Here is a 27,471-nt window from a genome sequence, read left to right as displayed (position 1 = left end):
ATTCCAAAGGGTGTACAAACATTTTCCTCCGACTGTAATTAACAATGCACCTTTTACAGAGATGTTTTAATGTTATTCTTTATTTTTTTATCCAGTTGAATATTTAGCGGGCAGCACGGTAGTGTAGTGGTTAGCACTGTTGCCTCACAGCAAGAAGGTCTGGGTTCGAGCCCCGTGGCCGGCGAGGGCCTTTCTGTGTGGAGTTTGCATGTTCTCCCCGTGTCCGCGTGGGTTTCCTCCGGGTGCTCCGGTTTCCCCCACAGTCCAAAGATATGCAGGTTAGGTTAACTGGTGACTCTAAATTGACCATAGGTGTGAATGTGAGTGTGAATGGTTGTCTGTGTCTATTGGCCCTTTTCCACTACCCTTTTTCAGCTCACTTCAGCTCGCTTCAGCTCACTTCAGCCCGACACGGCTCGCGTTTCGACTATCTAAGAACAGCACGACTCAGCTCCCTTCAGCCCTGCTTAGCACCCAAAACTTGCACGGTTTTGGAATGGGGCTGAAGCGAGCCAAACCGAGCCGAGTGGGGCTAGGGGCGTGAGGAGACACTCCCCTGTGCACTGATTGGTGAGGAGGAGTGTCCTCACACGCCCACACATGCCCCGCGAGCATGCTGGGATCTGTAAACACCGTAAACCCGGAAGAAGGAGAATTACGAGAATTATGAAGCCTTATGCGCCTCGCCTCATCTATACGCTCTTGCGAGTATCTGTTGGCGTTGTCGGCGACAACAAGCCACAGCACCAAGACCAGCAACACTAACGACTCCATGTTTATTGTTTACTATCCGGGTCGTGAGACTACCGCTTAAAAGCTCACTGATGTCACTGTTTGCGCCGCTTAACGACATCACGTGACGTCCACCCACTTTCGCTAACTCCACCCAATGTGTCCACCCACTTCCAGCCAGCACGGTTCAGCGCGGTTGTAGTTGAAATGCAACTCCAACAGCCCCGCTCAGCCCGACTCAGCCCGACTCAGCACGGCACAGCCGCGTTTGTAGTGGAAAAGCGGCATATGTGTCAGCCCTGTGATGACCTGGCAACTTGTCCAGGGTGTACCTCGCCTTTCGCCTGTAGTCAGCTGGGATAGGCTCCAGCTTGCCTGCGACCCTGTAGAACAGGATAATGAGTTGAGAAAAATGACCGAGGTCCGGACCTCGGGGGTCTCATAGCTGGCTACGGCCATGGCTGTAAGAGTGTAACAATCGAGCAGTAGTATGATGTGTTCTGATTGGCTGAGAGCAGCAGAGAATCAGAATCAGAACCATGTTTATCGGTCAAGTATGTTCACAAACAAGGTCAAATTTTTTTTTTTTTTGTATTCATCATAAGTGCTACCGGGTGAGGTTTGTTTTGCCAGGCAACACTTGTTTTTGGTGCACTCAGTGTAAAAATGGTCGTCACTGTCCCTTTTGGCCTTCCACACTCCCCCTGACGCTCTCGTAGATTCCAGTCGTCACTGTCCCTTTTGGCCTTCCACACTCCCCCTGACGCTCTCGCTGAAATCAGATTATTAAGGAAACGGGATTGTGACGTCACGTCTTCAAATTCACGGGGAGCGACAGGAGCGCGCGCGCAGAGAGCAGCATGACTCCGGCAGTCTCACCGTAGTGCGCTTCAAGGACGAGCTGCTGGGTGCGGGATGGCCTCTTCTTATTTACAGGTGAGCTGGGTCTCATGTGCTCTATCTGACTGGTGCTGGCATGGCCACTGGTGTGGCTCTGTGGGTGGAACATGCTGAGGAACTGTGGGATGAGTCGGTTTTGTGCGTTCGAGCCCTTTGAGGGTGTGGGATGGATGCAGGCGACGTCCCAGGCGCTTATCATGGAGTGTTTAGACGAGGAGTATCTGAGGCACAGGGCTGTGATTTGTTTTGAGATGCACCTGCACTGGATGTTGTTATGATCAGGGTGTGTGTGTGTGAGAGAGAGAGAGAGAGAGAGAGAGAGAGAGAGATTGTTGTTGCCCAGGGAGACATCCTTGTTTACCTGTTACCCTCAGCCCAGAGAAATAAAGAGAGCTGAATATCCTCAAGTGCACACCTTTTTGTAACCCATGTTTCATTTATATAAAAAAAGTATCTCTTTTTTTTTTCTTCCCCCCTCTCTAACCAGTGACCCCTTTCACAAAACTCCACAGATATCCTCAGTACAGATTTATCCTGTTCTATAATGAACATTAAATGTATCCAGTAATACTTTGTCTATTTATCAGCACCATAGTGATTTAGGTCCAAGTTGACTTTTTGGATTAAATCCATTTCATTCAAAGGATCTCATCTCATTATCTCTAGCTGCTTTATCCTGTTCTACAGGGTCGCAGGCAAGCTGGAGCCTATCCCAGCTGACTACGGGCGAAAGGCGGGGTACACCCTGGACAAGTCGCCAGGTCATCACAGGGCTGACACATAGACACAGACAACCATTCACACTCACATTCACACCTACGCTCAATTTAGAGTCACCAGTTAACCTAACCTGCATGTCTTTGGACTGTGGGGGAAACCGGAGCACCCAGAGGAAACCCACGCGGACATGGGGAGAACATGCAAACTCCGCACAGAAAGGCCCTCGCTGGCCACGGGGCTCGAACCCAGGACCTTCTTGCTGTGAGGCGACAGCGCTAACCACTACACCACCGTGCCGCCCCTTAAAGTGCATATCACGAGTAAATTCAGGAGCAAGATCAGTGTAATTCTCCTGTTTTATATTCAACTTTGGTCAAATATCTGTCACAGTTTGTGCAAATTTTTTTTACCTTGCGCAATACTAGAAAAATTCTGTTGAAATCAAGCCATTTGAGGCGAATTCATCTGCCTCTGAAAAAACTTGCCATTTGGATTTCCCGGCAAACATTGATTTGATTTTCATGATGTCGCGTGCGGGACGCCTCCTTCTGCACGGATGTGAAATCTCCGCGTTTCCGCGGAAATCCGCGTTTTTCAAATTGCCTTTCCGCGTAAAAAATCGTTTTCCGCGTTTTCTAAAATTAAAATAAATAAATAAATAAATATTCGGTAAAGTCTGGCATGAAACTTTTCCGGATTTTACTAAGCGGAAGTGACGAAAGCTCCTTACAGCGATCTGATCATTATCGCTGTGTGGAGAGGAGTCGCTATTGTACATGCACTGCTACGGCCGAATCCCATTTCACCCCTTGGCCCTTCCCCTCCATTTTGCGCATTCACGTGAAGGGGTAGGGGTATCCCAATCCCAGTTAACGCGGAGGGGAAGGGGTAGGGCTTCTGTACCCCTCCAAACGGAGATTTTCCTGGAGCTGACTCCGAACGAAGGGGTTTGAGTGATTTCCCACAATGCCATGCGGATTTCAGCGAGATTTCATGCGGATTTCAGAAAGATGGCGGTTCCCGCGGCGAAAGATTGTCATAAATGTATTTTCTCCATTATTTACGTGTTTTAAGTTGTTATCCAGAGGAAACACGCCGCTTGATTCGCTTTCGAGCTGAGAATGAGCAGCGATTTCTGAAATCCAAGCTGCTGCTAAAAAGCTTTGGGAGTGAGTATTGTTTTCGGTTGCTTGACTGCGTACGTTTTGTTCTGTTATTCTCGCTTTTATTGTTTACATGAGTGTTCTGACACCTCATTCTGTCGGATGTGGTGCACGAAGCGCCAAAGATATCCCATTCAGTGGTGTTAGTTAACAAATCACACCCTGCCAGCAGAGATTTCTGTTCTGGCTCTGACTGTAGCGGCTGGTCGCAGCCAGTGACGCATTTGGTCGCGTTTTGCTAACGTAAACGCTGACGGAGGTACGCGATGACGTATGCGATCGTTGAAGGGCTATCCCAATACGTAGGGGTTGAATTTCAAGCCCTATCCCTTGTAGCTCAGTTTCAAGGGGAAGGGGGAGGGGAAGGGGTAGAAATTAGAATTGGGATTGGGCCTAAGTACATGTACTATGAACTGGTGGCAGGGTTTAAATTTTATTGCTAGTTATGTAAGGCCACATAAAATTATATTCTTGTTCCTCATAATCATTACAGCCCGAACCAAAAAAAATTGACCCACCATAAACTTTTTTTTTTACACTGGTAATTTAGCGTCATGCCTCTGAAACCAGAGTCTGCTCCAACCATTCCAATTTTTCGTGTTTTATCCCCCACATAGCAGAAAAATAAAACAAAATAAAAATAAAATAAGCCCGTCCTACCCATTTTGAGGAAAAATAGTGATGAGAAACAAGAAATTATTTTCATATGGCCTAACATGACATTTGTAGTGGTGGTAGTTTGGTATCAATGGTAACATTTTTCAGACTTAAGGCCAGACACGGCACCCCAAACCTGAAACATGACACTTTTTTCTCATTTTCAAAATTTTTTTGTAAAGTTCTGAAACATGTATCACTAAAGCACCATGAAATTTGACCAAAACATTTTTTAAACTGAAATGTGCTAATTTAGAAATTTTACATTTTATGTGCTTAAAATGTCACCATTTTAAGTCCTTTTTACAAAAATTTTCGTGGGGGAGACCCCCCAGACCCCCACCAATGGGAGGGCGCACCCTCCCATACCCTCCCCACGACAACTTCGTTGTCGTGACGACCCCTTCGGGGTCGTCTGTTGAGCCTAAAAATTTTCCTCTTTTTTTTAAATTTGTCACTCACATCCCTGCTTCTGAATCCTACGTCAGCGCTGGTTTGTTTATGAGAAAACGACCTGGCGGTTTTCTGCAAATTTCTTCAACGTTCTTGCGTAATTATTAAAATGGTTGTTGATGGGATTAGTACTCATCGTTTCCCACACTGCGCTCAGGCGACAATTCCATATTTCAATGCAAAATTGCTAGCTGCTAAACTTGGTCTACACAGGCTGTGCACTGAAACGTGCAAGCTCGCGCAGCCTGCTGGCGCTTCCGCACGTGACGTCACGAATCTGGCTCCAGACTCCCTTGGGATTTTTCCAGATGTGTTTTTTTTTTTTTTTTCTGCTGTAGACAGATGGCCTTGTGTAAAATTACCCTTCTGGATGAGTGTGTAAAGGGACATACTTTCATATAAAAAAAAAAAAAGAATTTGGTCCAGGATATGCACCTTAAAGGAACAGTCCACCGTACTTCCATAATGAAATATGCTCTTATCTGAATTGAGACGAGCTGCTCCGTACCTGTCCGAGCTTTGCGCGACCTCCCAGTCAGTCAGACGCAGTCAGACGCGCCGTCACTCCTGTTAGCAATGTAGCTAGGCTCAGCATGGCCAATGGTATTTTTTGGGGCTGTAGTTAGATGCGACCAAACTCTTCCGCGTTTTTCCTGTTTACATAGGTTTATATGACCAGTGACATGAAACAAGTTCAGTTACACAAATTGAAACGTGGCGATTTTCTATGCTATGGAAAGTGCGCACTATAATGACAGGCGTACTAACACCTTCTGCGCGCTTCGGCAGCGCATCGATACGGAGCTCAGATATCAATGCGCTGCCGAAGCGCGCAGAAGGTGTTAGTACGCCTGTCATTATAGTGCGCACTTTCCATAGCATAGAAAATCGCCACGTTTCAATTTGTGTAACTGAACTTGTTTCATGTCACTGGTCATATAAACCTATGTAAACAGGAAAAACGCGGAAGAGTTTGGTCGCATCTAACTACAGCCCCAAAAAATACCGTTGGCCATGCTGAGCCTAGCTACATTGCTAACAGGAGTGACAGCGCGTCTGACTGCGTCTGACTGACTGGGAGGTCACGCAAAGCTCGGAGAGGTACGGAGCAGCTCGTCTCAATTCAGATAAGAGCATATTTCATTATGGAAGTACGGTGGACTGTTCCTTTTAATATTAGTTGGTGTTAATGGTTTGTCACTATATTTCTAGCACTGTAACTCGGTGAAACAATCACAGACCCCGGCAATGTTTAATGACCCCCACTTTAAGAACCACTGATGTACTTTTAAAGCAGATTTACCTTTTACTTTACTTTTAAAGGTAATTGTAGTCCTGTCATGTAACATCAAATGGCTTTAAAGGTAGACCATATGTACGTTATCAAGCGACCATTCATATTAAAGGTACAAGAGGTGTACAGGTGCCACTGCAGTGACATGGAGCGGTATGGTTTAATACCTTCAGAACTACTCTTGGCGCGTGTTCTCAACTTTATAGGCTCCACACAGCAGACACTTCCTCAATGCATATGCACCACATTAAAGCACCTTTCATGATGGATCTTAAACAGAAACATATAGGCCAAAGACATTTATTCCTTTTTTTTTATTTTGCAGATAGATGATGAGGATAAGGGGTATGCACTGAGCCTCTTTTGTGTACCCAAACACTACGAAGAAGACTTGGACAGTGTTCTCATTCCCAATGGTCTCATAAAGGACAGGTAAGTTTTACTCTAAACTAATCAGCGAGCTGCTTAAGCAACATAAGTAACTCAGTCAGTTTAACAGTGATCGCTTTATTCGTCAAGACATGTGGAAGAGCATAAAACTTAAAACGTCGGCAAAGACCTGTCTTCATCCAGCTTTGTGAGCCGTGCCTGGGCTTCGACCACAGGATAAGCATGTGATTTGAATTGTGCATTTCTACAAATTTGTTAAACAAAGTTCCATGAACATCCCTTGCATGCGCATAGCATTTCTATAGTGCATTCTGTCACAGTGACGCTTCTGAGGTGATTCTCAGGTCACTAAAACGTTCCATACTACTTCAGTTTTTGCATATTGCTTGTCCCATTGATATATTTTTCTTTCTAGGACTGAGCGCTTGGCCAGAGATATTGTTCGTGATATGGGAGCGCAACATATTGTGGCCCTGTGCGTACTGAAAGGAGGGTATACATTCTTTGCAGACCTGATGGATTACATTAAGGCATTGAATCGGAACAGCGACAGATCTGTGCCGCTGACTGTAGATTTCATTAGGCTGAAGAGCTACTGTGTGAGTGCCGGTCTTAAATATTCCTGCACCTTTTTTTTTTTAATACAGGAAGTGCAGAATTATTAGGCAAGTTGTATTTTTGAGGATTAGTTTTATTATTGAAAAACAACTATGTTCTTGATGAACCCAAAAGACTCATAAATATCAAAGCTGAGTATTTTTGGAAGTTGGAGTAGGGCTTTCTTAGTTTTGGCTATCTTAGGAGGATATCTGTGTGTGCAGGTGACTATAACTGCATAATTATTAGGCAACTTAACAAAAAACAAACATATACCCATTTCACTCATTTATTTTCACCAGGGAAACCAATATAACAACTCAACATTCACTAATATACATTGCTGGCATTCAAAAACAAACAAACAAAAAAATCAGTGACTAATATAGCCGCCTTTCTTTACAAGGACACTCAAAAGCCTGCCATCCATGGATTCGGTCAGTGTTTTGATCTGTTTGCGATCAACATTGCGTGCAGCAGCAACCACAGCCTCCCAGACACTGTTCAGAGATGTGTACTGTTTCCCCTCCTTGTAGATCTCACATTTGATGAGGGACCACAGGTTTTCTATGGGGTTCAGATCAGGTGAACAAGGAGGCCACGTCATTAATCTTTCTTCCTTTAGACCCTTTCTGGCCAGCCATGCTGTGGAGTACTTGGATGCGTGTGATGGAGCATTGTCCTGCATGAAAATCATGTTTTTCTTGAAGGATGCTGACTTCTTCCTGTACCACTGCTTGAAGGTGTCTTCCAAAAACTGACAATAGGACTGGGAGTTGAGCTTGACGCCATCCTCAACCCGAAAAGGTCCCACAAGCTCATCTTTGATGATACCAGCCCATACCAGTACCCCACCTCCACCTTGCTGGCGTCTGAGTCGGACTGGAGCTCTCTGCCCTTTGCTGATCCAGCCACGAGCCCATCCATCTGGCCCATCAAGACTCACCCTCATTTCATCTGTCCATAAGACCTTAGAAAAATCAGTCTTGTGATACTTCTTGGCCCAGTCTTGACGTTTCATCTTGTGTGTCTTGTTCAGTGGTGGTCGTTTTTCAGCCTTTGTTACCTTGGCCGTGTCCCTGAGTATTGCACACCTTGTGCTTTTTGACACTCCAGTGATGTTGCAGCTCTGAAATATGGCAAAACTGGTGGCGAGTGGCATCTTGGCAGCTTCACGCTTGACTTTCCTCAGTTCACGGGCAGTTAGTTTGCGCCTTTTTTTTTTCAACGCGCTTCTTGCGACCCTGTTGACTATTTTGAATGAAGCGCTTGATTGTTCGATGGTCACGCTTCGAAAGCTGGGCAATTTTAAGAGTGCTCCATCCCTTTGCAATATATGTCACTATTTTTGACTTTTCTGAGTCCGTCAAATCCTTCTTCTGACCCATTTTGCCAAAGGAAAGGAAGTTGCCTAATAATTTTGCACACCTGATATAGGGTGTTGATGTCATTAGACCACACCCCTTTTCATTACAGAGATGCACATCACCTGGTATGCTTAATTGGTAGGAGGCTTTCAAGCCTATGCAGCTTGGAGTAGGCCAACATGCATAGAGAGGGTAATGTGGTCAACATACTCATTTGCCTAATAATTCTGCACTCCCTGTATAAGTATAAAAACAATGAATGCTTTTTAACTTCTGATTGAGACTGGTTTATAAAGTGGTACTCTGTTGTGCGGGTTATGACCATATCTGCAGGTGTATTGTGCACAGCAGAGCTCTTGTTGTGCACACAATCAATGCCGTATTGATGGTTCTTGAGCAGATCATCTCGCATTACTATGATGTCATGAATACCTCTCTAGAACCAGTTCCAGATTATATTTACTTCAACACTCTAGCTTTACCCAGAATAATCAGTACGATCATTCCTTAAATGTTTATTCAGATGGTACTGTTTCCCTAAAATCTTCACCTTTTTTATTTCCAGAATGACCAGTCGACAAACTGTGTAAAGGTTATTGGAGGGGACGAATTAACGACTCTCACTGGAAAGGTGAACTTTTGCTTTTATTTTATATCTGTAATGTTTTCGAAAGACAGTGATCATCTCTTTGCTTTGGAATGCTTTTTAAACTACTGTTTGTTTGTTTTTTTGTTACTACATTAACAGAATGTGCTTGTGGTCGAGGTGAGTTTTTGTTTTTAATTTGAAGATTTCAAGTGAAGTTATTTTGACTGACTCTTGGTGACATTTCTATTTAATATGTGCAAGAAAAATGCAGCTAATCATTTGACCTCGTACACCGTATTATGATATTTTTAGACATATAAAAAGTGTATGATCTTTGGAAGACACTTGATAGGATGAATTTTGCATTGCACTGTGATCCTAATCCATTAATAATAAATCAAGTGGACTATTAATTCCTCTTCTTTGGATGCTTTACAGGATATTATAGAGACCGGGAAGACAATGGAAACTCTGCTGATGTTATTAAATGAATGTCAGCCCAAGATGGTCAAAGTGGCCAGGTAACGATGGCCATTATTCCTGATGTTTATGATGTACGGGACACATCTGTGCCAAAGAGGAATTTCAGTATAAATCTAAAACTGTCCCCAGGAGCCCTGGTACAGCTCTAAGCCAGGCACAATACATGATTCAAAGTCACATGTCTTGAGCCATGTGAGTCACTTGATCATAAGAAGATAGAACTGGTCGAGACACTCCTTTCTGTGTATTAATTACTAAGTGGCTCTTCTTATACTGTATATCTCCTATCTGAATGCCTTGAAGAAAGTCTTTGTGCTGAATGGCAGTATGAAAGCAGTCCCTGCCTACTGCTACTGATAGTCACTCTTCACACAATCTAAGACAAGCCATTTATTAGATCATATCCCATAAGACCTGGCTTGTAACTCTCTCACACACACACTCACTCGTGTTTATCAAGCAGCAGATTCTCAACCAGATGGAGCTGTGAGGAGTTCATACACCGCGGGCCCCCAAGCCTGTTGCTGGAGTACCCCTGTACTGCACGTGTTCATGTTTTCCTGCTCTAAAGCTACAACCCCAATTCCAAAAAAGTTGGGACAAAGTACAAATTGTAAATAAAAACGGACCAGGCTGGCCAGTTCAGTACCCGGACCCTTCTTCTACGCAGTCATGATGCTGTAATTGATGCAGTATGTGGTTTGGCATTGTCATGTTGGAAAATGCAAGGTCTTCCCTGAAAGAGACGTCATCTGGATGGGAGCATATGCTGCTCTAGAACCTGGATATACCTTTCAGCATTGATGGTGTCTTTCCAGATGTGTAAGCTGTCCATGCCACACGCACTAATGCAACCCCATACCATCAGAGATGCAGGCTTCTGAACTGAGCGCTGATAACAACTCAGGTCGTCCTTTTCCTCTTTAGTCCGAATGACACGGCGTCCCTGATTTCCATAAAGAACTTCAAATTTTGATTCGTCTGACCACAGAACAGTTTTCCACTTTGCCACAGTCCATTTTAAATGAGCCTTGGCCCAGAGAAGACGTCTGCGCTTCTGGATCATGTTTAGATACGGCTTCTTCTTTGAACTATAGAGTTTTAGCTGGCAACGGCGGATGGCACGGTGAATTGTGTTCACAGATAATGTTCTCTGGAAATATTCCTGAGCCCATTTTGTGATTTTCCAATACAGAAGCATGCCTGTATGTGATGCAGTGCCGTCTAAGGGCCCGAAGGTCACGGGCACCCAGTATGGTTTTCCAGCCTTGACCCTTACGCACAGAGATTCTTCAAGATTCTCTGAATCTTTTGATGATATTATGCACTGTAGATGATGATATGTTCAAACCCTTTGCAATTTTACACTGTCGAACTCCTTTCTGATATTGCTCCACTATTTGTCGGCGCAGAATTAGGGGGATTGGTGAGCCTCTTCCCATCTTTACTTCTGAGAGCCGCTGCCACTCCAAGATGCTCTTTTTATACCCAGTCATGTTAATGACCTATTGCCAATTGACCTAATGAGTTGCAATTTGGTCCTCCAGCTGTTTCTTTTTTGTCCCTTTAACTTTTCCAGCCTCTTATTGCCCCTGTCCCAACTTTTTTGAGATGTGTTGCTGTCATGAAATTTCAAATGAGCCAATATTTGGCATGAAATTTCAAAATGTCTCACTTTCGACATTTGATATGTTGTCTATGTTCTATTGTGAATACAATATCAGTTTTTGAGATTTTGTAAATTATTGCATTCCGTTTTTATTTACAATTTGTACTTTGTCCCAACTTTTTTGGAATCGGGGTTGTACTTTTACACGCCCACTTGTGCCGGAACAAGTGGCCCTGGCGCAACTGCCTGTCTAAACATGAACAATTTTGACACTGGTGGGTGCAAACTTACTCCACTTTACCTGATGGTGCAACTTATTTGGGGTGTAGAATAGGTGGCAAGGCTTGCGCACGCATGGCTTAATGGTTAAAGAAGCAGCTTTGGGACCAAAAGGTCACTGGTTCAATTCCCTGGACCAGCAGGAATGGCTGAAGTATCCTTGAGCATGGTACCTAACCCTCAACAGCTCCCCAGGCTGCTCTGGTTATGTTGTACGTCGCTCTGGATAAGAGTGTCTGCTGAATGCCTGTCACGTAATGTAACGATAGCATTCATCCGGACAAGACTGCTTCACAGCAAATTCAGTGATCAGTTCTTCTCGAGTGCTTTTCCTTGTCAAACGTCTCTGCCTTTAACCGATGGAGTCAAGCGATTCCCAAGCCAATTGCAGTGATAACTGGACTAAAGAAGAAATTCTTACCCTCATCCAGTTGTGGAGAGATGCAGATAATTTGTTTGCTTTTTCAATTTAAAATTAATCTAAAAGAGCCGACTGAGTCGATTCGTTCTCTGGACGACGCGTCACTCGGAGTGAATCAGTTTTCCAGAAGTGAAAACTTGATTTTCCCACCAAATCACTGAGTGTTTAAACAGAAATGAGCAGCAAGAGGACAGGAAGTTAAAAACAAACTTCTGATCACTGATTTGCGCATGCAAACTTGTTTACCTGTCTAACCTTTGGTTTACCACCGATAGAAAGTGAGCATGTAAACATGAAGGAAAGAGGGTGCAACTTGTAAAGTTGCACCCTCTAGCCCACTATCCCATGTAAAGAGCACATAATGCACCCACTGCAACTAATCCCCTGATTATCGTCCCTTTATGAGTTGAACTAGGTGTGTTGGAGCACTAAAATGTACGGCACAAGGTGTACTCCAGGATCAGGTTGGGAACCTGTGGTGTACATCGCATTTTGGTTAAAGTCAAGCAAAAAACTCAAACGCTGTTTACCAATCATGGCAAGTTACCTGATGTGCCTCTCCGTGTTTAAATTAAAAATAAAACTTTATAACAATTTATCCATTTTAAAACTAGACAGCCTTTCGATTTCATAAAGTTGGTGAAATTTTAGTTCCCTCTGAAATTTGGTCATTGTGATATGTTTATTTCTGCAATATCTAAAAAAAACCCCCAAAAAAGGCCATTCTGTGGCTGGGAAGTTGTTTAATTTGAGGGGATTCCCTCACAACGTGCATGAAATTGCTCACTTTGCGCAGTCAAGCAGATAGAGGACGTCCGTGTGCGCATGCGCAGGTTTACCATGTTCTTTTGGGTTTTACGGCAGCTGGGATCCACAGTGTTGCATTACTGCCATCTACAGGTTTACCTTGACCATGCACTGACAGTTACATCATTCTGTCGTTAAACCGAGGTGCTCGCTGACCGCTGATATTTATTAGTTTGGTCCTGCGTTTCCTTTCCTTCGCAATATAATGTATTTTCTTCTCACTTTTCCGTTACTGTAGTCAGTCTTTCACATTTCATGATCACACTCGCGTCCGCCGTTTTTCTTTCCCATTTCAAATTTGTATCCCACAACGCCTTGCGTGAACGGGGAAAGCCCACCACATGATGCATGACATAGTATCTTGAATTGGGTCATGGTGAAGCAGGAAAAAATGGCGGCGAATTTAGGGCCACGTGGCCCTACATTCATCTCATTCATCTTGTTATCTCTAGCCGCTTTATCCTGTTCTACAGGGTCGCAGGCAAGCTGGAGCCTATCCCAGCTGACTACGGACGAAAGGCGGGGTACACCCTGGACAAGTCGCCAGGTCATCACAGGGCTGACACATAGACACAGACAACCATTCACATTCACACCTACGGTCAATTTAGAGTCACCAGTTAACCTAACCTGCATGTCTTTGGACTGTGGGGGAAACCGGAGCACCCGGAGGAAACCCACGCGGACACGGGGAGAACATGCAAACTCCACACAGAAAGGCCCTCGCCGGCCACGGGGCTCGAACCCAGACCTTCTTGCTGTGAGGCGACAGCGCTAACCACTACACCACCATGCCGCGCCCCGCCCCCCCCCCCCCCCCCCCCCCCATTCATTAATTGTTCTATTTAAAAAAAAAAAATCTAATAAAATTGGAAGTCTGTGATTCGAATTCAGTAGCTTTCGGTCCACTAAACAAAAATAATTGGGTGTCGGGAAAATTCTTTTTATGACCTACACTTAAAATCTGAAAGGCAGTCTACCTTGAAAAGTTACGATATTGCCAAGATAAACTTGCCTGGGTGCAGCCATTTGCACTGAAACTGGATTTCTGCCCATGATGTAACTGGCTTACTAGTACACCGTTTACCTTCATTACACAGAGCCATCAAATAAAGGCTTCTAATTCTAAAAAAAAAAAAATTCCCAGGTGCCACTGTGCTTGCTCTCTCTCTGTGCGTTTTCACTGCTTCAGATGGGTTAAATACAGAGAAAGAACTTCACTGTGCTGTAATGTATGTGACAAATGAAGACTTCTGATTCAGAAAATCTAATCAGAAATGTCCTGTAACCATGTGAGTTTTATTGGCAACAAAATCCGTGAATCAACAGACTTCACTTTTTATGAAGTTTAATCTCGCTTGGCTAGATAACGCATATGCGATACTGACAAATATGAACACATGAACACTTGAACATGTCGAGTATGGATATTATCTGTCAGTAAAAAGGACTTTTATTTTTTGGATTTTGTTAATCTTTAATTGACACCACCAATCTGCTCAGCACCTTATGCCTACTGCCAGAACGGTTTCTCACATTATATGTCAATCATCGATGCAAACATTTAGCAGCTTCTTTAATTTTAATTACTTTCCCTTATCTACACTCTTAAGTAAGAACAAGGTTCATTTATCTAAACTTGAAATATTAGGGTCAGTCACTCCTATATTGTCAAGACCTGTGTATATCAGCCAGGTTGTGAAGATGAGCACAGAACAAAAAAAAAAAAACCCAAACAGGTGGCACTGTAACACTTAGTCTTTGTTTTGCACGTTCGCTCCAGAGTGGTGCAGTGGAAAAGCATTCACCCTGTCTTCTAGAGATTGCGAGGTTGAGTCCTGACAATGCCATGGAAAGCCAAAAGGGCAGAATTTATCGTGCTCTCTGGGTTATACTCTTTCCCCTGTCAGTCACAGCTGGTTGCGGGTGTTTGTATGCAGAATAAGGCAGCGAGCGCTTTCCTCCGAGTGGGTTATGCTGTATTTGATGCATGTTCGAAACAAGAGGAAGCATGTTCTAGCCCCACCCTCCTGGGCAGTTAGCTAGTGGGCAGGATTAGCAAGACCAAATTGAGGGTAAAAAATAAAAAAAAATCATATCACTATATCCCTCATCAAAAATTCCCATGCAGAGATTGGCCAAGGATGGCTCACGTGACATAAAATAGTTCCACCTAGGGCTGTGCGATATATCGAATATACTCAATATATCGCCGAAAATTCTGTGTGCGATACATAAAATTATTATATCATAACTATCGAGTATTTTATGGTCATCTTCCGACTTGCGTTTGTTTTGTGTTTGTTTAAAACCTTTTCCGGTGGTTTTCTCCCTGTCCCTCAGGCAGTAACGTGAGAGGCTGCCTAAGGGTAAAAAAAACAATAACGTCACGCACTCGCCAACCAATCCCGGGCGACATCTCGGTGCTGAAAGGAACTTCCGGGAAGATTTTCTAGTTTCGGTTGTGTTGCCAGATTGGGCGGTTTTAAGTGCGTTTTGGCGGGTTTTGAACATATTATGGGCTGGAAAACGTCAGCAGTATCTGGCAGCGGCGGGAAGATTTTCTAGTTTCGGTTTACAGCACTGACTCAGTTCGTGCAATCGCTGGTGTTGCATAGGCTACCGTGTAAGGTCTGGCAATTTCAGCGACAAATTAAAAATGGAAGCGGACGAATTGGTTCCTAAATGAACTAGTAAGGGGTCAGTCATCTGGCATTTTTTTCGGATATCACGAGGAGGACGTGGAACAGCAAATGCCAGTTTGTAAAGTGTGCAAAAAAACCTGTCATCACGAAAGGCGGCAGCACTACAAATATGTTCCATCACCTGAAGACTCACCCGGTACAGTACTGTATGAAGAGTCTCTTAAACTCCGAACTACTTGCCCACGAGCTAAACAAATGACCATAGCGGCCTCGTTCTCCAAAGCCCCTCCATATGAGAAAACGAGTCAGAGATGGAGAGCTATAACGGATGCGATCACTAACGTCATCGCCGAAGACATGATCCCAGTTAGTATAGTGGAAAAACCAGGCTTCCAAAAATTACTAAACACACTTGATCCCAAATATGAGTTGCCTGGTCGCAGACATTTTACAGAGAAGTCAATACCGGAATTATACACATCTGAGAGGCAGAGCCAGAAAACATTCAGTTCAAAAGTGTGCAAAGAGAAAAATGATGTTTTGCAGATCTCTCTCTTCTCTCCCTCAATCTCTCTCTCTATTGTGAATGTTCCAGTGGTTCTCAGTAGTCAGGTTAATAGCTTGGAGATCTATTTTTTAAAATAATTTAATGAATGAGCACTTTTCTTATTTAGGCTAAATGTCTTTCTCAGTGTCGAGCTTGCACTTTATTGGTTTGAGCTCTGAGCAGCTCTGTATTGTGTTGCCCCTTTGTTGCAATTTTCAAGATTGTTTTTGCAGTTTGTGCCACATCTTTGTTGAATAAAAATAGTCTTATTTCAGTTCAATTGTGATTAATCACTAACATGAAAATTTAAAATGTGTTGTTGAAAACCACCTGTAAAGTTAACCAAGAATGTTATTTAATCTGCAGGGATTGTAGTGAAAACAGTAAAGAGTAAAAGTTAGATTTCATGGGGTCCTTTAGAGGAGATTTAAATATATCGAGATATATATCGTATATCGTGAAATGGAGAAAATGTATCGGGATATTCATTTTTTTCCCATATCGCACAGCCCTAGTTCCACCATTGATTTAAGCAATGTATCTCATGATGTGGGCGGCACGGTGGTGTAGTGGTTCGCGCTATCGCCTCACAGCAAGAAGGTCCGGGTTCGAGCCCCGTGGCCGGCGAGGGCCTTTCTGTGCGGAGTTTGCATGTTCTCCCCGTGTCCGCGTGGGTTTCCTCCGGGTGCTCCGGTTTCCCCCACAGTCCAAAGACATGCAGGTTAGGTTAACTGGTGACTCTAAATTGAGCGTAGGTGTGAATGTGAGTGTGAATGGTTGTCTGTGTCTATGTGTCAGCCCTGCGATGACCTGGCGACTTGTCCAGGGTGTACCCCGCCTTTCGCCCGTAGTCAGCTGGGATAGGCTCCAGCTTGCCTGCGACCCTGTAGAACAGGATAAAGCGGCTAGAGATAATGAGATGAGACAAAATACAGACAAAAATAGAAGTCATTAATACAATCGAAACAAAAACATTAGCATTTCAGCCAGGGGGATTTTCCACTGAACACATTAAAATAACCACACAAATCAACAGTTTTAACAGCTTTCTGATTTTGTGAGTCAGTAATTATGTGCTGCTTAGTCTCTTTTTCAAATACCAAAAGTAATGGTTTAGTAACCAACTTGAGTCATGGCTGTGGCTCCATGAGCATTTCTGTGTGTGTAGAGCTCGTACATATCATGATTATGCCTTGAGATTTAGATTCCCCCCCCAGATTTATTTCTAATTCTTAACACTTGATTTTGGAATTTTTTGATGAGGTATATAAATGAAATATAGCATGCACTGAGAGGCACTGGGAATTGTGGTTTCTTTGCGGTGACTGGCATGGTACTATTTTCTTCAGGACTGCACCCGTCACAAAATAATACAATGTCGGTCACCTCAGAGAATCCATAACTTCAACCGGAGCCTCTCCGCATACGGTATATTTGATTAGTATTTTTACTAGATATTTGTATTAAATGTATTAATCTGTTGAATCCATTTTAGCCTACTTGTGAAAAGGACCCCAAGAAGCTCAGGATACCGTCCTGATTGTGAGTACCTTTCTATTATTTCTACTGTATGAAGCGTTTTCACACTGAAAGGATAAATCTTGCTGCTCATGATCTCAGACTTGGACCCAAGCTGATGCGTCTCTGTCTGTAGTGGTTATGCCGTGCTGTTTGTCGGCTGGAAGCTAATAAGCTCTTGTCCTCAAAGCACGTTACTGTTTCTTTACTCTGCTCTGAGATTGAAGTTGTTGGATTCTGTTACAATCCACCGAAGTATCCATTAATGACCTGCTGGATTTCAGCATGCTTACGAGACATATTGTCGCACTATGTAGTAAATGTTCTTACTGCCACAAGTGTGGTGAAGTTTCAAGGTTTTATGGTATAAATGCTGGGAGAATCCTTTCCGGATGATGCACTTTGGAGGTGGAAGTCAATTTTGAGTAATTGGAACTGATTTAGGGTGTGTATTTGTGAGCGAGCACAAGCTGCCTCACTAGTCAGAGATTAATGGTACAGATTGCTAAATGCTCAAAACTGATTTTGAAAGATATGGGTAATAATATTGCCAACTCTCCCAACATCGGCATTACACTGGAACTCCAGAAACGGTAATGAAAATTGAACTGAAAGGATAAATCAAAATATTCATAATTCCAAGCTCAAATTCAAACCTCTTTTGGTCTTAAAAACTAGCAGAAATTCATGAATAAATGTTATGTATGTGCAGTTTACACACTCTCTCTCTCTCTCTCTCTCTCTCTCTCTCTCTCTCTCTCTCTGGATTGTATTTACAAAGTAAACTTGATGTTAACTGGGTTACACTCACTTTTTAACTGTGTTTTTTTTTACAATGTAGAAAGCTTCCAGCGTACAGGCCGACATTTAGAATAAACTTGCAGCAGTTACTGTTTTATCTGCAGTGATGTTGGCTGGCTGCTCATGTCCGCAGAAAGCATTTTCACTTCAGCAATGGGAATGTTATGTGATGCACAAATGTATGTAATTGGACCCTGAAGTGGAGGGAAGCGCTTCTTCTGTTAACACCAACTTCAACAACAGTTTGATGCCAGAAGGACCTACAAGTTCTGTAATGTGTGTTCATGGGTTTACCCAAGGAACAGCTGCTGGTTGCTACGTATTGTGAATGTATTTATTTAGTTGTGGTTTGATGTTATTGTAAATAGCTAGCTTGTTGCCTCCTCAATGTTCTTCTTCTCCTCCTCCATCATGAATCATCTCCTCCTCATCAACAACCATCTTCTCCTCATCATCAATTCTTCTTCCATTCTTTTCCCAATATACCCTTGATCTCTCCTCTGTACGTGTCCAAACCATCTCAATCTCGCCTCTCTCACTTTGTCTCCAAGCCGTCCTCTATGTGCTGTCTCTCTCATATTCTCATTTCTAATTCTGTCCAACTTTGTCACTCCTAATGAAAATCTCAACATCAACACTGCTACTTCCAGTTCAGCGTCCTGTCTTTTGTCAGTGCCACGGTCTCCAAATCGTACAATTAGCTGCTCTTACTACTGTCTTGTACGCTTTCCTTTTCACTCTTGCTGGCAACCTTCAGTTACAAATCACTCCTGATACAATCCTCCATCCAGTCCAACCTGCTTGCGCTCTCATCTTCACTTCTCTTCTGCACTTGCCATTAGCTAGTGCGGAAATGGCTAGCTTGTCTCGAGGGGTGGGTGGGGTCTCTTTTTATCTCGTCTCGTCTTCTTCCGCTTATCCAGGACCGGGTCGCGGAGGCAGCAGTCTAAGCATGGAAGCCCAAACTTCCCTTTCCCCAGACACCTCGGCCAGCTCCTCGGGAAGAACACCGAGGCGTTCCCAGGCCAGCCGAGAGACATAGTCCCTCCAGCGTGTCCTGGGTCTTCCCCGGGGCCTCCTCCCGGGGGGACATGCCTGGAACACCTCCCTAGGGAGGCGTCCAGGAGGCATCCGAAAAAGATGCCCGAGCCACCTCAGCTGGTTCCTCTCGATGTGGAGGAGCAGCGGCTCTACTCCGAGCTCCTCCCGAGTGACTGTGCTTCTCACCCTATCTCTAAGGGAGCGCCCAGCCACCCTGCGAAGGAAACTCATTTCAGCCGCTTGTATCCGCGATCTTGTTCTTTCTGTCATTACCCAAAGCTCATGACCATAGGTGAGAGTCGGAACGTAGATCGACCGGTAAATTGAGAGCTTCGCCTTTTGGCTCAGCTCCTTCTTCACCACGACGGACCGGTAAAGCGACCGCATCACTGCGGAGGCTGCACCGATCCGCCTGTCGATCTCACGCTCCATCCTTCCCTCACTCGTGAACAAGATCCCGAGATACTTAAACTCCTCCACTTGAGGCAGGACTTCTCCACCAACCTGGAGAGGGCAAGCCACCCTTTTCCGGTCGAGAACCATGGCCTCGGACTTGGAGGTGCTGATTCTCATCCCAGCCGCTTCACACTCGACTGCAAACCGCCCCAGTGCATGCTGAAGGTCCTGGTTTGAAGAAGCCAACAGGACAACATCATCCGCAAAAAGCAGAGATGAAATCCTGTGGTTCCCAAACAGGATTCCTTCCGGCCCCTGGCTGCGCCTAGAAATTCTGTCCATAAAAATTATGAACAGAACCGGTGACAAAGGGCAGCCCTGACGGAGTCCAACATGCACTGGGAACAGGTCTGACTTACTGCCGGCAATGCGAACCAGACTCCTGCTCCGTTCGTACAGGGACCGGACAGCCCTTAGCAAAGAGCCCCGAACCCCATACTCCCGAAGCACCCCCCACAGAATACCACGGGGGACACGGTCGAATGCCTTCTCCAGATCCACAAAGCACATGTGGACTGGTTGGGCAAACTCCCATGAACCCTCGAGCACCCTATGAAGGGTATAGAGCTGGTCCAGTGTTCCGCGACCAGGACGAAAACCGCATTGTTCCTCCTGGATCCGAGGTTCGACTATCGGTCGAATTCTCCTCTCCAGTACCCTGGAGTAAACTTTCCCTGGGAGGCTGAGAAGTGTGATTCCCCTATAATTGGAGCACACTCTCCGGTCCCCTTTCTTAAAAAGAGGGACCACCACCCCAGTCTGCCACTCCAGAGGCACTGTCCCCGACCGCCACGCGATGTTGCAGAGGCGTGTCAACCAAGACAGCCCCACAACATCCAGAGACTTGAGATACTCAGGGCGGATCTCATCCACCCCCGGTGCCTTGCCACCGAGGAGCTTGCAAACCACCTCAGTGACTTCAGCTTGGGTAATGGACGAGTCCACCTCTGAGTCATCAGCCTCAGTCTCCTCAGTGGAAGACATGATGGTGGGATTGAGGAGATCCTCAAAGTATTCCTTCCACCGCCCGACAATGTCCCCAGTCGAGGTCAACAGCTCCCCACCCGCACTGTAAACAGTGTTGGCAGAGTACTGCTTCCCCCTCCTGAGGCGCCGGACGGTTTGCCAGAATTTCTTCGAGGCCGACCGATAGTCCTTCTCCATGGCCTCCCCGAACTCCTCCCAGTTCCGAGTTTTTGCCTCCGCAACTGCCCGAGCTGCAGCACGCCTGGCCTGCCGATACCCGTCGGCTGCCTCAGGAGTCCCGGAGGTCAACATGGCCCGATAGGACTCCTTCTTCAGCTTGACGGCATCCCTTACTTCCGGTGTCCACCACCGGGTTCGGGGATTGCCGCCACGACAGGCACCGGAGACCTTGCGGCCACAGCTCCGAACAGCTGCGTCCACAATGGAGGTAGAGAACATGGTCCACTCAGACTCAATGTCCCCCGCCTCCCTTGGAAGCTGGGAAAAGCTCTCCCGGAGGTGGGAGTTAAAGACCTCCCCAACAGAGTGCTCGGCCAGACGTTCCCAGCAGACCCTCACCATACGTTTGGGCCTGCCAGGTCTGTCCAGCTTCCTCCTCCGCCAGCGGATCCAACTCACCACCAGGTGGTGATCAGTTGACAACTCAGCCCCTCTCTTCACCCGAGTGTCCAAGACATAGGGTCGGAGATCAGATGACACGACTACAAAGTCGATCATCGACCTCCGACCTAAGGTGTCCTGGTGCCACGTGCACTTATGGACACCCCTATGCTCGAACATGGTGTTCGTTATGGACAAACTGTGACTAGCACAGAAGTCCAATAACAAAACACCACTCGGGTTCAGATCGGGGAGGCCGTTCCTCCCAACCACGCCCCTCCAGGTGTCACTGTCATCGCCCACGTGAGCATTGAAGTCCCCCAGTAGCACAATGGAGTCCCCAGTCTGAGCACCCCTCAGTACCTCTCCCAGGGACTCCAAGAAGGCCGGATACTCTATACTGCTATTTGGCCCGTAGGCACAAACAACAGCAAGAGCCCTCTCCCCAATCCGAAGGCGCAGAGAGGCGACCCTCTCGTTCACTGGGGTAAACTCCAACACATGGCGGCTGAGCTGGGGAGCTATAAGGAAGCCCACACCAGCCCGCCGCCGCTCACCACGGGCGACTCCAGAGAAGTGGAAAGTCCAGCCCCTCTCGAGGAGCTGGGTTCCAGAGCCCAAGCTGTGCGTGGAGGTGAGCCCGACTATCTCTAGCCGGTACCTCTCAACCTCCCGCACAAGCTCAGGCTCCTTCCCCCCCAGCGAAGTGACATTCCATGTCCCAACAGCCAGCCGCTGTGTCCGGGGATCAGGTCGTCGAGGCCCCTGCCTTCGACTGCCACCCAATCCACACTGCACCAAACCCCTACTGCTACCTCTGTGGGTGGTGAACCCACAGGAGGGGTCTCTTTTTTATTATTTATTTATTTATTTATTTATTTATTTTAAAAGAAAATATTATAGACTGAGGGTAATTTCCAGCTGAGTGCTGTGGATATATTCAACCCTAATCCTCCTTGCATTTTTAGTGGTGTAGATTTTTACATTTTTGACTTTTTCTTTCAGACTTTGGTTTTGAGGTTCCTGATAAATTCCTGGTGGGATATGCTCTAGACTACAATGAATACTTCAGGGATTTGAATGTAAGTATAACGGAGTTGCACCAACATGTGACGACTACTTCAGGAATGTTTGTTTATTTCATGAGTCTCTTCTTTATTTCCTTTCAGCACATCTGTATACTAAGTGACCAGGCAAAAGAAAAGTACAAAGTATGAGCAGAGTATAAAATGCTGGATGCATGAAGACTGAGACCACTGTGACCTCCTTCTCTCTTGGTTGTGTTTCTACATTTGACTTTTGGTTGAAGGAGTATGAACTTCATTTAATAATAGGCCAAAGATATTGGAGAATGAAAGGATGATGGGGAAAATATTTTTGTTCAGAATTATGAGGCCTAGAGGTAATTTGTATTAGTATCATAAACAAGAAATATGTCATTATTAGGAACTGTTTTATGCATATGTTTTTATTTATTCCTATGGAGGCCTTAGGATATACTTGACTTTTTTTTTTTTTTAAATGTTATAAAACAAAATGTCAGGTATGTGGCAGTAGTTTAGAAAGAAAGAGACATTTGAGTTCAAGTTATGAATCCAGTGCATGACTATATTTATGTTACTCCTACTAATATTGTAAAGAATATTTATCACTTTTTGGTGAAGTCAGGGTGATCGTGTAATGAGTTCCTGCAATAAAGCAAACCTAATGTGTGTGTTTTTGCTTTTAATATGAGTATAAATGAAAAATGTTTTGTTCTGTATTGTAGGTATTTCTAATTATTTCAGTAGGAGCCATAGCCCTCTTAATGACACGAAAACAATTAAGCAAAAGAAGAAATTAATTCATTTATTACCCCTGCTGACTGTGTTGGAGAAGGTTATGTTTGTGCCTTTTTGTTTGTTTGTTTGTTTGTTCCCAACGCAACTCAAAAAGTAGTGAACAGATTTTGATGAAATTTGGAGGAAAGGTGGGCCGCGGAATCAATTGACTGGATCCTGGTGCAAATCTGGATATGTATGTGGAGCCAGGACTGGTGTGTGGTGGGTCTTTTTTTTGGGGGGGGGGGGTTTAATGTAACGCAAAATAGTGAATGGATTTTGATGAACTTTAGTGTGCTGCCTGATGGCAGGTCCACTCTGACGGCTTCAGCTGTCAAAGTTTCTAGGGAAGGATTACAGTAGTGGTTTCCCGTTGCCTTCTACTGAATTATTATAGAGGTTTTCTCTTAACCATTCTCACACACACACACCTACGGTCAATTTAGAGCCACCAATTATCCTAACCTGCATGTCTTTGGACTGTGGGGGAAACCAGAGGAAACCCACGTAGATAGGGGGAGGACATACAAGCTCCATACAGAAAGGGTCCCCTTCAGCCACTGGGCTCAAACCCAGAACCTTCTTGCTGTGAGGTGACAGTGCCACCCAAACTTTGGTGTACAGCTTTAGTATTATGCCAGGTTCAAGTGATTTTGATATGTGAGCAGGTGGAGTTATACATTCTACCATGTGCCCTTCTAGTTTTCTATGAATTCATCCTTTGTGGGTTGGTGATGATTTTGATCCCAGCTGACTCTGAGCGAGAGGTGGGGTACACTCTGGACAGGTCGCCAATCAATCGCTGGGCTAACACAGAGACAAACAACCATTCATATTCACACCTATGGGAAATTTAGAGTAGCCAGTTAACCAAATCTGCACGTCTTTGGATTGTAGGAGGAAGCCAACACAGGCACATGGAGAACATGCAAACTCCAAACAGAAAGGCCCCAGTCAATGGGTGGGTTCAAACCCAGAACCTCCTTACCGAACCACTAACCTGCCCCAGAACACATTCCTACTGAAAACATGTTTTAGTATCAGTGTTCCTTGACTCACTCTCTTGGATTCATCCCGAGGCTCATCTCATCTCATTATCTCTAGCCGCTTTATCCTGTTCTACAGGGTCGCAGGCAAGCTGGAGCCTATCCCAGCTGACTACGGGCGAAAGGCGGGGTACACCCTGGACAAGTCGCCAGGTCATCACAGGGCTGACACATAGACACAGACAACCATTCATACTCACATTCACACCTACGCTCAATTTAGAGTCACCAGTTAACCTAACCTGCATGTCTTTGGACTGTGGGGGAAACCGGAGCACCTGGAGGAAACCCACGCGGACACGGGGAGAACATGCAAACTCCGCACAGAAAGGCCCTCGCCGGACCTGGGGCTCGAACCCAGGACCTTCTTGCTGTGAGGCGACAGCGCTAACCACTACACCACCGTGCCGCCCCATCCCGAGGCTGATTCGGATAAAACTAGAGCGGTTGCTGCAATTATTGACAGTCCATAATTACCGACACCTTTTCAGATTTGCCAATAAAAACAATTTTACAAAGGCGAGTTTCAGTTACAACAGTTATTACTGGTTAATTAATCAGCAGACCCCCCTCGCCCTTTGATCTTCTTGTCTGATGACACAGCTTGTTATGTGAGATGAAATTTTTTAACACGATCAGCAATTTGAGGAAAACCTGGATGTTATCATTGCAGGTGAGCATGATGGAAAGATCATGGACATGTTTTTACTGATCAAATTCACCGATATTTCATGATCTTGTCGAAACCTACTTTGTTTCTTGCTCTTTCATTTGACAGTCACCATTTTATCTAAACACAGGTTTGAGAAGTCACTTGAGGAGTCGATAATAGTGATCACTTTCAGTGGTGAACCATTATCGACACCCTGTGGAATTAAGTGACATTTACAGCTGTTATGGATCGATCTTTGTAAAATTGCTGAAGCAGATGAAGTACTTTAAAAAATAAAAGTGCTGTGATTTATAATTTTTTTTCTGATTAATAACCGAATGGAATGCTGATAGAGTATTTGGAATCCTATTGCGATAAATAGAATTAGACCAGAATTAAATTCCGCGTGTATAAAAACATTACATGCTTGAAATATTCAGATTTTTCTATTCCATTCAGAATTTTTTTTTTGCAGTTTGTTGTAAATATCTACCACATATTACAATATCAGTAGACATTTTATATTTTTAGATGTCAATTTAAAATCTCGTTTTTAAAAAAATTGACCTTTGATCTGGATTTTCATGTGGTTATAATGTCAATTGCCTGTTGACATTTATTGGTAAACTACAAAACTAGAAATTGATACAAACAACAATGAATAACAAAATGTGATCTACGAAAATAGAAAGTGGAACAAAAAGATTTTCTGACACAGGTTAAACATCAGTTCATTTGTTTACAAACATTAGAATTACTTCCTCATTTACGTAAGCACTGACATCAATATATTTATATAAAATATATTTTGTACTAAATATAAGTCTGTGTAAAACACATTTTAAATAAAAATTATATTTTGTTAATACCATATACTGATGATTTTTTTAAAAAAATAATAAACTGGGTGTCGATAACTGTGGACAAAGGTGTTACTTGTGGAACGGTGTCACGTGATCTGATACGCGAAGTAATCGGGAATGAACTCATTTTTTCCCAGTGGAAGTTTGAGTAATTATTCATGTACAGTGGTGCTTGAAAGTTTGTGAACCCTTTTGAATTTTCTATATTTCTGCATAATATGACCTAAAACATCATCAGATTTTCATACAAGTCCTAAAAGTAGATAAAGAGAACCCAGTTAAACAAATGAGACAAAAATATTATACTTGGTCATGTATTTATTGAGGAAAATGATCCAATATTACATATCTGTGAGTGGCAAAAGTATGTGAACCTCTAGGATTAGCAGTTAATTTGAAGGTGAAATTAGAGTCAGGTGTTTTCAATCAGTGGGATGACAATCAGGTGTGAGTGGGCACCCTGTTTTATTTAAAGAACAGAGATCTATCAAAGTCTGATCTTCACAACACATGTTTGTGGAAGTGTATCATGGCACGAACAAAGGAGATTTCTGAGGACCTCAGAAAAAGCGTTGTTGATGCTCATCAGGCTGGAAAAGGTTACAAAACCATCTCTAAAGAGTTTGGACTCCACCAATCCACAGTCAGACAGATTGTGTACAAATGGAGGAAATTCAAGACCATTGTTACCCTCCCCAGGAGTGGTCGACCAACAAAGATCACTCCAAGAACAAGACGTGTAATAGTTGGCAAGGTCACAAAGGACCCCACGGTAACTTCTAAGCAACTGAAGGCCTTTCTCACATTGGCTAATGTTAATGTTCATGAGTCCACCATCAGGAGAACACTGAACAACAATGGTGTGCATGGCAGGGTTGCAAGGAGAAAGCCACTGCTCTCCAAAAAGAACATTGCTGCTCAGCTGCAGTTTGCTAAAGATCACGAGGACAAGCCAGAAGGCTATTGGAAAAATGTTGTGGACAGATGAGACCAAAATAGAACTTTTTGGTTTAAATGAGAAGCATTATGTTTGAAGAAAGGAAAACACTGCATTCCAGCATAAGAACCTTATCCCATCTGTGAAACATGGTGGTGGTAGTATCATGGTCTGGGCCTGTTTTGCTGCATCTGGGCCAGGACGGCTTGCCATCATTGATGGAACAATGAATTCTGAATTATACCAGTGAATTCTAAAAGAAAATGTCAGGACATCTGTCCATGAACTGAATCTCAAGAGAAGGTGGGTCATGCAGCAAGACAACGACCCTAAGCACACAAGTCGTTCTACCAAAGAATGGTTAAAGAAGAATAAAGTTAATGTTTTGGAATGGCCAAGTCAAAGTCCTGACCTTAATCCAATCGAAATGTTGTGGAAGGACCTGAAGCGAGCAGTTCATGTGAGGAAACCCACCAACATCCCAGAGTTGAAGCTGTTCTGTACGGAGGAATGGGCTAAAATTCCTCCAAGCCGGTGTGCAGGACTGATCAACAGTTACCGCAAACGTTTAGCTGCAGTTATTGCTGCACAAGGGGGTCACACCAGATACTGAAAGCAAAGGTTCACATACTTTTGCCATATGTAATATTGGATAATTTTCCTCAATAAATAAATGACCAAGTATAATATTTTTGTGTCTCATTTGTTTAACTGGGTTCTCTTTATCTACTTTTAGGACTTGTGTGAAAATCTGATGATGTTTTAGGTCATATTTATGCAGAAATATAGACAATTCTAAAGGGTTCACAAACTTTCAAGCACCACTGTATGGTTTACATATTGAAAGTCTTTTCTACTTTTGCAACGGCCAAAAGATTGTTAAGGTGTCGATAATTGTAGCCGCCGCTCTATTAGTGAAGTGAGTGAATTAAAGTTGGATGTGAATGGTCAGTGTTGGGAATGGCGCCCGCATGTGTTCGCATGAAATGCAGCAGCGGTGTCTGAGACTTTTGTATTGTATCGTAGGGAGTCAAGGAGTATGCTTCCTACATATCCCATAATGCATTGCGTCTAACGTCATCCACAGGATTGCGGAA

The 27,471-nt window shown here is 44.2% G+C and overlaps 1 protein-coding gene across 1 annotated transcript; it reads left to right on the top strand.

The window, feature by feature from the left end:
- Positions 1-1,607: 1,607 nt before the first annotated feature.
- Positions 1,608-22,496, top strand: hprt1l (hypoxanthine phosphoribosyltransferase 1, like). Its single transcript, XM_060914717.1, has 9 exons — positions 1,608-1,668; positions 6,245-6,351; positions 6,725-6,908; positions 8,839-8,904; positions 9,022-9,039; positions 9,301-9,383; positions 17,149-17,195; positions 22,062-22,138; positions 22,226-22,496. The coding sequence occupies exons 1-9, from the start codon at positions 1,648-1,650 to the stop codon at positions 22,271-22,273; spliced, it is 651 nt and encodes a 216-aa protein (XP_060770700.1). The 5' UTR covers positions 1,608-1,647; the 3' UTR covers positions 22,274-22,496.
- The last annotated feature ends 4,975 nt before the right edge of the window (positions 22,497-27,471 follow it).

This window comes from Neoarius graeffei, chromosome 2, assembly GCF_027579695.1.
Source record: "Neoarius graeffei isolate fNeoGra1 chromosome 2, fNeoGra1.pri, whole genome shotgun sequence".
In the NCBI taxonomy this organism is placed as follows: Eukaryota; Metazoa; Chordata; class Actinopteri; order Siluriformes; family Ariidae; genus Neoarius; species Neoarius graeffei.
Note: the sequence above shows the minus strand (reverse complement) of the source record. Positions and strands in the feature narration are given on the sequence as shown.

Bases quoted from the DNA above. Each gene is read 5' to 3' on its own strand.
- hprt1l (XM_060914717.1), top strand. From the start codon at position 1,648: ATGGCCTCTTCTTATTTACAG. The intron at 6,352-6,724 runs GTAAGTTTTACT...TTTTCTTTCTAG, and splicing joins AATGGTCTCATAAAGGACAG to GACTGAGCGCTTGGCCAGAG. The intron at 22,139-22,225 runs GTAAGTATAACG...ATTTCCTTTCAG, and splicing joins AATACTTCAGGGATTTGAAT to CACATCTGTATACTAAGTGA.